The following is a 14222-nucleotide window of genomic DNA, read 5'->3' as shown; positions in this document are numbered from 1 at the left end:
TTTTTTATTTTTTATTTTTTTAAGATGTATTTTGTTAAGAGAAACTGGTAACTTAACATTTCCTTTAAGGTACAACAGAAAAGGGACACTTGGGTCGCTCAGATGGTTAAGTGTCTGCCTTTGGCTCAGGTCGTGATCCCAGGGTCCTGGGATTGAGTCCCACATCAGGGCTCCACGGAGTCTGCCCCTCCCCCTGCTCCTGTGTGCACGCTCTCCCTCTCTCTCTGTCTCTCTCAAATAAATAAATAAAATCTTTTTTAAAAAGGGTACAACAGAAAAGACCTAATTAAAGTAGATGAATTAAGATAAATGGTCAGGTACAAGTTGAGATGGTGTGGGCAAGGCAAGAACCAAAACCAGCTAGCTAAAGAGGTTTTGTTCAAAAACATCTTAAAGGTGACACATGGAATAGGACATATGATGGGAAAACGAGAGTGACATAAAAGGAACTGTGACAAATGTTATGAGCTACTGAACTTTAAAAAATAGATACAAGTAATGTTAGAGCAAAATGTCCTAAGAAGGGTAAGGCATCCTCTTTTAAACAGAGTGTACAGTGGGTGGAGAGTACAGAAGGTCCTTCTACATCTGAGCATATTTGGAGTATTTCAATTATTTGGAGTGTTTTTAATAATTCTGTATGTGGTCAAGTCAGAATATACATAAAGTTCAACTTCTGAAAGTATGTCTCTCTATTCTACCTAATGTTTCCTGACCTGTAAACAGAAACACTTAAACCATTAATGCCTTGAAGCAAATTCCTAAGAAGAATGTAGAACCACAGAGTGCAGCTGTTAAAGGTCCTGCTGAGAGCACAAACAAGCATCTGTGGGCAATATCATAATGGCAAACGTTCATTGTGAAGTAGTTGTCAATAGCAGGTATTCATACATACTGGAAACAAAAGCTGAACCACCTGTTATTTAGATGGTAGGTTCTTAAAATAGCAGGGTGGGAGCTAGTCACATCTGACACAAACCATACTTTCACTACCAGACAATCTCTCTACAGGAGACCTTAATTCACTAAAAATCATTTTGGCCATTCTTCTCAATGTAACATTTGAAGGTTAGAATGACAAAGGTATGCTCTGGAGTCTGTGAATTCTAACCTCACTCTATATACTTAAAGTAAAGCTAATTTTCTTTCAAGATCACTTTGTTGATCCCCTTTTGATGTGGGAAAACATCGTATATTAATTAAGAGAAAATGAATACACCTGAGTACTCTTCCTTAGGATTGCCAAGAAAACATCATAATTGTCATTTAGATTTGCAGTCTTGGTTTATAAGGCAATGGAGAATTGGCCAATTACTCAAAAGTAAACTTTAAATAGGCTATCCAGGTCCAGATGTTTGGAGGAGTCTCAAGAATTGAAAAACACCCACTTTCTGTCATAATTATGCTTGTAAATGAAGTTATTTTGCAAGCTGATATCAGATGGATTGCATTCTCATAGAACTGACAATAAATAAGAGTTTCTCATATATACAAAGTTGAAAAATAAACTTTTAATCCTCACATTTAATTCCACCATGTCAACTGTTTTGAGTCTCATGTATAAATAAGAAGCCTAAATAACACACATAATACAGTTATCACTGATCTGGTCATGTAGCACTTAATAATTCTGTATTATTGGGATTGTTTAATATAGATTGCTACTGAGCACATATCTATACTAAAAGGCTATGCAAGGTTATCATACAAATACTGTGTAATATGTATCCCTAAATCAGACAGAATTTCTCTCTCATAGTAAAAAGGAAGAAACTAATAATCTGTTATCCAAATCTCAAATCTTTGGTTTAGTTTAATGCCTTTAAAAAATAGAGTTTTAGAAAATAAATTTTAAGAAACATCATTGATAACAAAGAGCTATAAGAAAAATAACCCATAGATTATATTATTGCTTTTACCCCTGGGCCCTAGAAAAATGTAGGAGAACCAGAATCACTTCAAAAACTAGCAAACATGCAGATTCCTGGGCCCTCCACACAGTACATTTGGGATGTATACCAATATTCGAATTTCTAACAGGTTTTCATGTGATGATAATGCTACTGGTCCAGAGAGCACACTGGGCTAGCACTGCCCTACAACACAGGTCAGCCAAAGATGGCCCATGGGCCAAAACCAACCTACAGCTTTTTTTTTTGCAAAACAAGTTTTACAGGCACATAGCCACCCCCATTCATTTACACATTGTCTAAGGCTGCTTTTGCACTCTAACGACAGAGTTGAGTAGTTACAACAGACCCTGATAGCCCACACTACATAGCCTACAAAACCTTAAATACTTATTATTTGACCTTTTACAAAAAGTTTGTTGACCCCTGTCCTAAAATTCCACTCTTCTCCCCATTATCCAGTTGAGATTTTTGAAATTCAGAAGTTAAATTTACTGATATCAAATATAAAGACATGCAGTGAGACTGTTAGGGTATCTCAAAACTCATAAAAATGTTCACAATCTCCACCCATGTCTCTGAGTTACAAGGAGTTGCTGACTTTCTCACTGCCATGATATAATCATGATGTGTTCCACAATTGAAAGTCACAAAGTTATTCTCCTTCCTATAATTATCCCTGGTAATAAAGGACAGGGAGCAGAATAAATTAAAACATCAAACATCAACTTCTCCAATAATCATCGGTATCATCTTATTTTATTGTCTGCTTTCTTTCTGCATCGCTGGCTAGGTTAACAAATGCAGACACCCGAGAAAGCAGTGGCAACAGGCTGACATTGGGGCTTACACAGCATGATAACTGCGGGCTTCAGACTTCTTAGATGTGTTTTGTTATTACATTTAATAAATATTGTAAAATATGTACTAGTCAATTCACCACTCTAACGTTTCTCCTTATCTTATGCCAAGCTTGATTCAAACATTTAGATTAGCTATGGTACTCCTGAAGGCATTTGATTTGGGGATCCCTGGGTTGGATAGTATTCAAAGCAAAAAACCAGGTCATGTAAATAGACCACTGTTAAAAGCTATTACGTATATTCTTTCATATGTGCAATATATAAGTGAAACTAATAGTTGTACTAATAAAGAACAGTGTCTTAGAGCAAAAGTTTTAGATTTTTATCTAAATGGGGCAATTTCATTTTGTGAAAGGCAATACAATCTTCCTCACTAAAATGTGAGACTACCAGACTTACGATTTTTTTAAAGATTTATTTCATTTATTTGAGAGAGACAGAGAAGAGAGTACAAAAGGAGGGGGAGTGGCAGAGAGAGAGGGAGAAGCAGACCCCCTGCTGAGCAGGGAGTCCGACATGGGGCTCCATCCCAGAACCCTGGGATCATGACTTGAGCCAAAGGCAGATGCTTAACCAACTGAGCCACCTAGGTGCCCCAAGACTTATGATCTTATAATGATTTCTCTGGAGGTGGAGTTGACTTTTACATCTTCTGGTAAATAAAATGCTTATTTATTAGGCTACATGAATAGTTTCCCAAACCACATATATGGTTTATTTAGAACCATTTATCTTTGCGTGAGAAACTCCCAAACCAGTATCTTACTGGTTTACTCTTGGTAAAAAGGAATACTCTGCATTGTTAGAATACGAAAAAGATAATAAATTAACAGAAGGAAAGGTTGTCGTCTAATACCTGTTGCACAATTGTTGTCAGTTCCAAGCAGAGCTGTATGACATTATTCCTTGTAACTGAATAGTCTGTGACAGCAGCAAATGGTGACCTACAAAGGGAAAAGGAAAATTGTGATTAATAGGAACAAATTTTGAAAAGTTCCCAAATGCAATAGACTTTTAAGTTAAGATCTTGAATAATAGGAAATGAGTTGTTCTTAAGTTTACAAAGTGATAAAAAATATTCAGGACATATTTAAGAAAAAAAATTCAGGAAACAGCTTAGAAGAGAATTAAATTCAAAAAACAATGTTTGCTTTGCTTTTTTTCTTTAAATATTTATTTATTCATTTTAGAAAGAGAAAGAGTATGTAGAAGGGAGGAGCAGAGGGAGAAAGAGAATCTCAAGCAGACTGATGTAGGACTTGATCTCATAACCCTGAGATTGCGACCTGAGCTGAAATCAAAACTTGGATGCTTAACTGACTATACCACCTAGGTGCCCCCCCCAAATAATGTTTTCTTTTCATCAAATTTCTTTTTTTAGTTCTCAGTATTTATTTGGTATTTATAAGGTCTCTTCACCACAACTAAAAACAACAAATAAAGTTGAACTTTAGGTAAAGACAACATTTTAGTTTACTTTCAAATGAGGACTATGAATACAGTATCTTCTTGAAATATAAGTCAGAGCTAGTAATGATAACTAACACTTACTGAGGACTTATGTGCCAGTTACTGTTTTAAATGCTTTACACGTAGCCAATTATCTTCACAAAAACTCTTATGTAGTAGGTACTATTATTCCCATTTTACAGATGAGAATGCTGAGATACAAAAAGGGAAGGAACAATAATAAGTGGAAACACGGGTATTCAAACCAAGGATATCTGAACCTACACACCACAGACTTAAATACTAATACACTGCTTCTATGGACTTACTTAGTAAGTTTTATTTTGTTCTAAACTGCTTATTTATGTCACTTCACATCCTTTTTCAAGTTTAGAACATAAATAATAAATATATTCTGATTTAAGGCTTATATTTACAAGATTGTTATGTCGACAAATAGCAGCAGTCTTTCTTAGTAAGTGTTTTGTCACCAAACGAATCCACAGCGATTTTCCATTACTTCTTATGGGTTCTCATCTGTGAATGCTCATCAGGTTTTGTAAGGCCAACACTGATAGGATTTGGGAAGCTCCATTTAATAAAAAGAAAATAAAATCACTAATATGAAAGAAGGTATGAAGGTGAAAATTTAGTCAAATTATTGAATCCTTAGTGCTTTAGACCTTCTATTTGATATCTTTTCAGGCAATTTACTAAGAATGTGTATATATGGAACTGCTTCTTGGTTATAAATAATTGTTTTCTTCTAGGAAACTCTACAACTCAAGCACCTCCCATTCTCACATGGGTCCATCTAAGAGATATCGTTTTTTGGTTATACTTTTTAAACCTATTTTTCATTTATGTATTTTTGATGTTGGCCATTCTATTAGCTATGTAATTTGAATTTCCCCAAGATATTTTTCTTTTTTTATTTTAACAACCTGCTGCTCATCATGACAAGTACACTCTTTAAATCCTACCCTCTGTTTCATCCATCCCTCCACTGACTTAGCTTCTGGTAACCATTAGTTCGTTCCCTAATGTTAAGAATCTGTTCTTTGCTTTGGTCCTTTTTTTACCCTTTGCTCATTTGTTTTGTTTCTTAAATTTCAAATGGATGAAATTATATGGTATTTATCTTTCTCTGAGTTATCTGACTTAGCATTATATCCTCTAGGTCCATTCATGTTGTTCAAAATGACAAAATTTCATTCTCATAAGATACCTAGGAATACACCTCATAAGATACCTAGGAATAAACCTAACCAAAGAGGTTAAGGATCTACACCCTAAAAACTATAGAACACTTCTGAAAGAAATTGAGGAAGACACAAAGAGATGGAAAAATATTCCATGCTCATGGATTGGAAGAATTAATATTGTGAAAATGTCAATGCTACCCAGGGCAATTTACACATTTAATGCAATCCCTATCAAAATACCATGGACTTTCTTCAGAGAGTTGGAACAAATCATCTTAAGATTTGTGTGGAATCAGAAAAGACCCCGAATAGCCAGGGGAATATTAAAACAAAAAACCATAGATGGGGGCATCACAATGCCAGATTCTAGGTTGTACTACAAAGCTGTGATCATCAAGACAGTGTGGTACTGGCACAAAAACAGACACACAGATAAATGGAACAGAATAGAGAATCCAGAAGTGGACCCTCAACTTTATGGTCAACTAATATTCGAGAAAGCAGGAAAGATTATCCACTGGAAAAAAGACAGTCTCTTCAATAAATGGTGCTGGGAAAATTGGACAGCCACATGCAGAAGAATGAAACTAGACCATTCTCTTATACCATACACAAAGATAAACTCAAAATGGATGAAAGGTCTAAATGTGAGACAAGAATCCATCAAAATCCTAGAGGACAACACAGGCAACACCCTTTTTGAACTTGGTCGCAGCAACTTCTCGCAAAGATACATCCATGAAGGCAAGAGAAACAAAAGCAAAAATGAATTACTGGGACTTCATCAAGATAAAAAACTTCTGCACAGCAAAAGAAACAGTCAACAAAACTAACAGACAACCTACATAATGGGAGAAGATATTTGCAAATGACATATCAGATAAAGGGCTAGTATCCAAGATCTATAAGGAACTTATTCAACTCAACACCCAGGAAACAAACAATCCAATCATGAAATGGGCAAAAGACATGAACAGAAATCTCACAGAGGAAGACATAGACATGGCCAAGAAGCACATGAGAAAATGCTCCGCATCCCTGGCCATCAGGGAAATACAAATCAAAACCACAATGAGATACCACCTCACACCAGTGAGAATGGGGAATATTAACAAGGCAGGAAACAACACATGTTGGAGAGGATGCGGAGAAAGGGGAACCCTCTTGCTCTGTTGGTGGGAATGTGAACTGGTGCAGCCACTCTGGAAAACTGTGTGGAGGTTCCTCAAAGAGTTAAAAATAGATCTGCCCTGACCCAGCAATTGCACTGCTGGGGATTTACCCCAAAGATACAGATGCAGTGAAACGCCGAACACCTGCACCCCAATGTTTATAGCAGCAATGTCCACAATAGCCAGACTGTGGAAGGAGCCTCGGTGTCCATCGAAAGATGAATGGATAAAGAAGATGTGGTCTATGGATACAATGGAATATTCCTCAGCCATTAGAAACGACAAATACCCACCATTTGCTTCGACGTGGATGGAACTGGAGGGTATTATGCTGAGTGAAATAAGTCAATCGGAAAAGGGCAAACATTATATGGTTTCATTCATTTGAGGAATATAAAAAATAGTGAAAGGGAATAAAGGGAAAGGAGAGAAAATGAGTGAAATATCAGTGAGGGTGACAAAACATGAGAGACACCTAAGTCTGGGAAATGAACAAGAGGTAGTGGAAGGGGAGGTGGGGGGGGTTTGGGTGACTGGGTGCCGGGCACTGAGGGGGGCACTTGGCGGGATGAGCACTGGGTGTTATGCTATATGTTGGCAAATTGAACTCCAATAAAAAATTTAAAAATTCATTCTTATTATGGCTGAATCATATTCCATTGTTCTGCTTCATCCATTCCTCTATCCATTGATACTGCAGTTGCTTCTGTTATTGTAAATAATGCTGCAATAAACGTAGAGATGCCTCTATCTTTTTGAATTAGTGTTTTCATATTCTTTGGGTAAATATCTAGTAGAGGAATTACTGGATCCTATGGTAATTGTATTTTTAGTTGTTGAGGTATTTCCATACTGCATCCTACCTTGCCTGCACCACTTTGAATTCTCACCAAAGGTGTGCCAGTGTTCCTTTTTCTATACATCGTCACCAACACCTGTTGTTTCTAATATTGTTGATCTTAGCCATTTTGACAGGTGTGAGGCGGTATTTCATTGTAGTTTTGATTAGCATTTTCCTGATGATCAGTGATGTTGAGCATCTTTTTCTGTGTCTATTGGCCATCTGGATGTCTTCTTTTGAAAAATATCTGTTCATGTCTTCGACCCATTTTTTAATTGGATTATTTGATTTGGGGCTGTTGAGTTTTATAAATTTTTGTATATTTTGGATACTAACTCTTTACCAGATACATTATTTGCAAATATCTTCTCCCATTCCATAAGATGCCTTTTAGTTTTGTTGTTTCCTTTGCTGTGCAGAAACTTTTTATTTTGATGTAGTCCCAACAGTTTATTTTTACTTTTGTTTCCCTTGTCTCAGGCGACATATCTAGAAAGAAGTGCTATGGCCAACGTCAGAGAAAATAATGCCTATGCTCTTTTTTAGGATTTTTATGGTTTCAGGTCACATATTTAGGTCTTTAATCCCTCCAAGGTGTTTATCCATATTTATGTTATATATTACCTATATCTAATAGTTAACCATATTTCCTGAATGGGTTTCTAATCAGTAATGATGATGACATCTTCACGTGCATATTTGCTATTGATATATATATATCCTTTAGTGAAATGTCTCCTCATGCCTTTTGCCCATTTGCTGTTTGGACTTTTGGTATTCCTACTATTGAGTTTAGAGAGTTCCTAACACATTTTGTATGCAAGTTTTGTTGAATAGGTGACCTGTAATATTTCTTCTCAGTCTATGGCTTGTCTTTCCGTCCTCTTAACAGAATCTGTTTAATATAACAGGTTTTTAATTTTAATGAGGTCAAACTTGATTTTTTTCTGGATTATACCTTTAGTCCTACATCTCAGATAATCTTCAACTGACCGTAAGTCATATTTCCTTATGGAAGTTTTACAGTTTTATATTTTATCTTTAGATCTGTGGTCCACTTTTGAGTCAATTTTTATATAAGGTGTGAGGTCTGGGTCAAGTTTCACTTTCTTCCCTATGCCTATTTAAGTGCTCCAATACCATTTGCTGAAAGGCTATCCATTTTCCACTGTCAAAAATCAGCTAACCAGGCCTATAAAGGAATGGTCTGGACTCTCTTGGTTTCTATCCTGTCAACTAATACTGGTTTTGATTAGTATTTTTATATAATACTTAAAACTGGGCTATTTCTTTTTCAAAAGTAATGAACTTTTCAGTTTGCTTTTTTAATATAAATTTAGAATCATACAGTCTGTGGCTGTAAAAAATAAACCCTGCTGGTATTTTTATATGAATTTCATCATACCTGTAAGAAGACATGAGAATTAACATTTTTACTGAAGCTTTCAATCTACGAACACAGAGTACAGTATGTATCTTCATTTATTTATATCTTGCTTGATATCCTACATCAGTGTTTTATAGTTTTCATATACTGATCCTGTAGATATTTCGCTAAATTTATGTGTAGGCAACTCACTACTTTTGAAGCAACTGTAAATTGTACTATGTTTTAAATTTTGGTTTTCAATTATTCATTGTTGGTATATAGGAATATAATTAATTTTGTATGTGGACTTTGTATCCCACTTGCTACTTACTTACTAGTTCTAACAGATGTTTTGTAGATAGCTTGGAATTTTCTACCCAATGATATGTATAATCTGAGAATAGGGAAAATTTTATTTTTTCATTCCAATCTCCAGGCCTTTTATTTCCTTTTCTTGCCTACTGCAGTGGATGTGACTTTCAATAGATTATTAAATAGGAGGGGTGAGAGCAGACAGCATTACCTATTCACAGTCTTAGGAGGAAAGTGTTTAGTTCTTCATAATGGAAATATAAGTTTAGCTGTTGCATTTTATTTGTGTTTTATATCAAGTTCAGGTATTACCAATCTGTTTCTACCTTTCTGAGAATTCTTCTAATGAATGGGTATAGGATTTTATCATATGCTCTTTTTACATTAACTGTTATGATCATATGATTTTCATTCTTTAATCCATTGATGTGGTGGATTATACTGATTTATTTTTAAGTGTTGATGCAGCCTTGCATACCTGATATAAATTCCACTTAGCTGTGGTGTATAATTTTATTTATATATGGTTAGATTTGGTTTACCAATATTTTGTGGAGGATTTTAACATGTAAGTTAACAAGTTAACATGTAAGTTCATGAGATATACTGGTTCATAGTTTTCTTTTTTGTGCTGTTTTCAAATATTGGGATCAGGATCATGATCATCTCATAAAATGGGATAGGAAGAATTACCTAGTCATCTATTTTCTGGAACAGATTGGTGCATTGGTGTTATTTCCTCTTGAAACATATAGTGATGTGAATTCACCAAGGAAATCATCTGGGCCTGGACTTTTTATACCCCACCATAAAACGCTTCTAAGTAAAATTCAATTTCTTTAATACTCAGAGGATTATTCAGAGTATCTATTTCATCTTAGGTAAGTGTTCATAGTTTGTGATTCTCAAGGAATTGGAATTGGTCAATTTCATCTGTCCAATTTATGTATGAACTATTTGTAGTGTTCCCTCATGATCCTTTTATTTTAATTGACTTCTCCACTGTGTTTCTGTTTTCAGTTTCATTGATCTTTTGACCCTTTGTCATTATACCCTGTTCTGCTTGCTTTTAGGCGTATTTTGCCCTTATTTTTTATTTTCTTTTACTATAATAATAGTTAACACAAGATTTACCCTTTGTAAAACCTTAAGTGTACAAGATAGTATTGTTAACTACAGGTACAGTATTAACTACAGGTACAATGTTTTATAGCAGGCCTCTAGAACTTTTTCATCTTGCTTAACTAAAAATTAATACATATTGATTAGCAATTTCCTAAGATGGAAGCTTAGTTGATTGATGAAATCTTTTTTTCTGATATAAGCATTCAGTGCTATAAATTTCCTTTTATCACTGTTTCTATCTGTGTATCACGAAATTTATGATTTGTTCTCTTCTCGTTCTGTTTAATATGTTTTTTACTTGCCTTGAGACTTCCTCTTTTATCCATGGATTACTTGGAAATGTGTTGTTTGATTTCTAGTTTGATTACATTATGGTTAAAAACACATACTAGCTGGATTTTAATTCTTTTAAATGTTTCAAAATATGCTTTATGATGCAGAAGTGGTCTATCTTGGTGACTGTTCCAATGGGTACTTGACAAGAATTTGTATTCTGCTCTTCTTGGATGAAGTACTCTAAAAATGTCAATTGTATAATGTTGTTTAGTGTTTATTCAGTTCTTCTAATCCTTGCTGACTTTATGTCTGGTAGTTTTATCAGTTATGAGAGAGTGGATATAAAGTATCCAATTATAATTGTGGATTTGTCTTTTTCTTCTTGTTCCATCAGTTTTCACTTCAGAGCTCTGAAGCTCTGTTGTTTGGCACATACATCTTATCAGCAATGTTTCCTCTTTTTTGAAATGTCTATGTGCTCATCTATTACACTTTGGTATTTTTAAAATATAAAGGTAATATGCACATAATACATGTTAACACTCTGCTTCTGATATGTTTGTTGCAAGTATTTATTTTTCCCAGTTTGTCATCTGTCTTATACCTTGTCACATTTTTCAGTTTTATGTGGCAAAAGTCAATTGGGATATTCATTTGTATTTTATTCCTTATTTTTAAATACTTAAGTCTTTCTACTAGAGCCATTTTTTGTGTGGCAAAAGTCAATTGGGATATTCATTTGTATTTTATTCCTTATTTTTAAATACTTAAGTCTTTCTACTAGAGCCATTTTTTGTCTATATTTTCTCCAGTTTTCCTACGGATTTATTTTCCATTTAAATAAATGATATACTTAAAATGTTTTAGTAAACAACAGGTAGCATTCTATCATTATTTTCCAAAGGCTTTATCAGGTGTCCCATACTATTTATTAAATGATCCTTTCCTTCTCCTGGGTTTTTAACATACTGTTTTCAAAATGATTCTATATACCACAGCCTATTATGGGCTGTCTTACACTAATCTACATTCCAAAACTCAGTATTGTTTTTCACCATGATTTACTAAAACAGAAAGAGACATTAAGATTTCAAATAAAGTTAATTGAAAAAATATATAATGAATTAATCTACATTCTCAGTTTAAAAAAATTAACCTCTTAGTGAGGAATCAGCTTTGAAAAATCTATTCTTATGGAAGTTTTCTAAAACTGGATTGTAGAAATGTTGCATAGGTGTATCTTACAGAATGTAAATTAGGCCTCAATAAAACCATTTTTTAAAAGATGTAAAGTATAAACCCTCCTAAGACAAAATCATTTAAAAAATGTAACTAAAAAAAAAAAATGTAACTAAAAAAAAAAAATGTAACTAAAGGCCATTTTTTGCTGCACTGAAGCATAAAAATTGGCATTTTAATTAAGAACTCAACATACTTCTGGCATGAGTAGAAAGAGTTTGGGTTCCTAGGTTTGAAAAGGTCAAAGTCTGTTAATAAAATCTGAAAACTTCATTCAAAAGTGATAAGATGAAATATAGCATGATTTTTCCCATAAATTTAATCTTCAAAATATATAAAAAGAAACATCTATTCGATGACTGAATGCCTGTAGCAAACCGAATTCTAAGGCATGTTTTCCACTTTCCTGACCACTCATATTTCAAGTAAGACAAGTTTCTAGCTCAAGATTAAATATCAAGAAAACTCGGGGGGAGGGCAACTCTACACACACACCAAGGAAAACACTGATTTTTTTTTCTTGTAGTGAATTTCCCTGAAATTTTTATTTTAAAGGCAAATCATGTATAACCACACTAAAGAACCAATCTCATCCTGAAGATATTAATGTTTGGTATGATTATTTTGCCTAGACACATATGTAAATAAATGATGACTGACAGACAGGGTTCCAATCTTTTTGAGTTACCAAAGATGATTATTTAATTGTGACTTAATGATCATCTAGATAAAGAAATAGATCTCTGTAGAGTTTATGAGCACAATCAGTTCATGAACAGAACAAAAAAGAGAAATTTATTCTTCAGTCTGAAAAAAAAAAAAAAACAACAACCCTAAGCTAGAGCTCAGGCTACTTATAAAAATGAACAAAGTGACTCCAAGTAAAGGAAATTAAATTCATCACAGGAAAGCTTTCTGATGCCAGAAAATTAAAAAAAAAATCCTTGGCTGATCAATAAATGGCCATTACAGGAACTATTCTATTTAGATCCTAAAAGTTAAGCAACTATTCCCCTTAAATCACCATATGGATAATACAATGCTTATAACTCTTTTGAGTGCAAAGGTGTATGACCCTCTAAGAAAGTATTTTTTGTATGTTCTTTTCAAACAGAAGTATTACATTTATGGAAAAGTTATTAGTGGTTTAGAAATGCTAAACAAATTAGAAGTCAATAAGGAAAACTAAAAAGTTTAGAAGTTAATAAGGATATCTGGAATGCCTTGCTATTTCTCAGGTTGGCACAGCTGAGCCTGAGCACAGTCCATAAACAGTGGCAGTGCTAACATTAGTACTTATCTCTGGAACAAGACATGCCAAGTGAGAGCAGTGAGTATGTGAGAGGAAAGACCAAGCAACAATGTACCACAGTATCTGGTAGTGTCTGAAGTAGTTTGGTTTTTGTAATTTTTTTCCTGGTACATAATTAATTTCTGTTTTATAGTTTCCCATCATGGAAGAAGAAATCAGTTCAACTATTTTTTAAGATAAGGCAAATGATTTCAAAGAAAATATTTTTGCCTTATCACCCTACTCTTATGACTTAAAGATTTAAAATTTTTTTAATGACATAAAAGGTATCTCATTGATCTCTTCAAAATAGAATGGGTTTGAAACGTATTTTAGAAATAATTACAATTAGGTGCTAATGCTAAGAATGAGAGAAAATAATGAACTTTCACTATAAATAACAAGCTTTTTCTATAAACAATACTTATGGACACTGTTAATGATGTTACTGTACAATGTGATACATACAGTGATCCATAAGCCTCCAAGTATAGATTGACTTGGCAAAACCATATAAAACTGCAGGAAAACTGAGGTGTGAAGAACAGCAGGATACAAGTTAAAAATAGATGAGTAAACCATGCTTTGAAAATAAACAGTAAAGCTACCAAATGGTGATTCATTTCTGAAGCTTTTCCTCTGGGAAAGTCTGCTACTTCATTCAAGTAAATATTTAAAATGGGAGGGAAATAAAAGCAATTTTGTTACCCTTAGATTTTATATGATTTTAAAAACGTAAAGAGCTGGTTTTTGAAAATGAGTTTTATTTGAATGAAAGCTCCACTGAAATTGAAATTTTTGTGAAATTGTAAATATTTTTCCCTAACTTTAAAGTCTTAAACATCCAAAAGGGTTGTTTGTTTGTTTCAAGAGAGTGAGACTGCACGTGTGTTAATGGGTGGGGGGGTGGGAGAGATGGAGGCAGAGGGAGAGGGAAAGAGAGAATCTTAATTAGTCCTCAAGCCCAGTGAGGAGCCCGAAGTGGGGCTCAATCTCACAAACCCTGAGATCATCACCAGAGCAGAAATCAAGAGTCAGATGCTTAAACCACTGAGCCACCCAGGCACCCCAAAAGGTTTTCAATGATATTAAAAATATCTCATTTATGCCTTCAAAGTAGAATGCAAACTAAAATTTCTATAAATAAAAATTCTATATAGTGATTTTTAA

The 14222-nt window shown here is 34.1% G+C and overlaps 1 protein-coding gene across 5 annotated transcripts in view; it reads right to left on the bottom strand.

Annotated features, from left to right (window-relative positions):
* Window positions 1-14222, bottom strand: part of CNKSR2 (connector enhancer of kinase suppressor of Ras 2) — a 273141-nt gene that overhangs the window by 185647 nt on the left and 73272 nt on the right. For all 5 annotated transcript variants that reach the window (XM_041741834.1, XM_041741837.1, XM_041741833.1 and 2 more), the window contains exon 4: window positions 3630-3717. In XM_041741834.1, coding sequence (XP_041597768.1) covers window positions 3630-3717 — 88 coding nt within the window. The remainder of the gene's footprint in view (window positions 1-3629; window positions 3718-14222) is intronic.

Source organism: Vulpes lagopus, chromosome X, assembly GCF_018345385.1.
Source record: "Vulpes lagopus strain Blue_001 chromosome X, ASM1834538v1, whole genome shotgun sequence".
Classification (NCBI taxonomy): Eukaryota; Metazoa; Chordata; class Mammalia; order Carnivora; family Canidae; genus Vulpes; species Vulpes lagopus.
The sequence above is the reverse complement of the archived record's forward strand: the minus strand, read 5'-3'. Positions and strand labels throughout refer to the sequence as shown.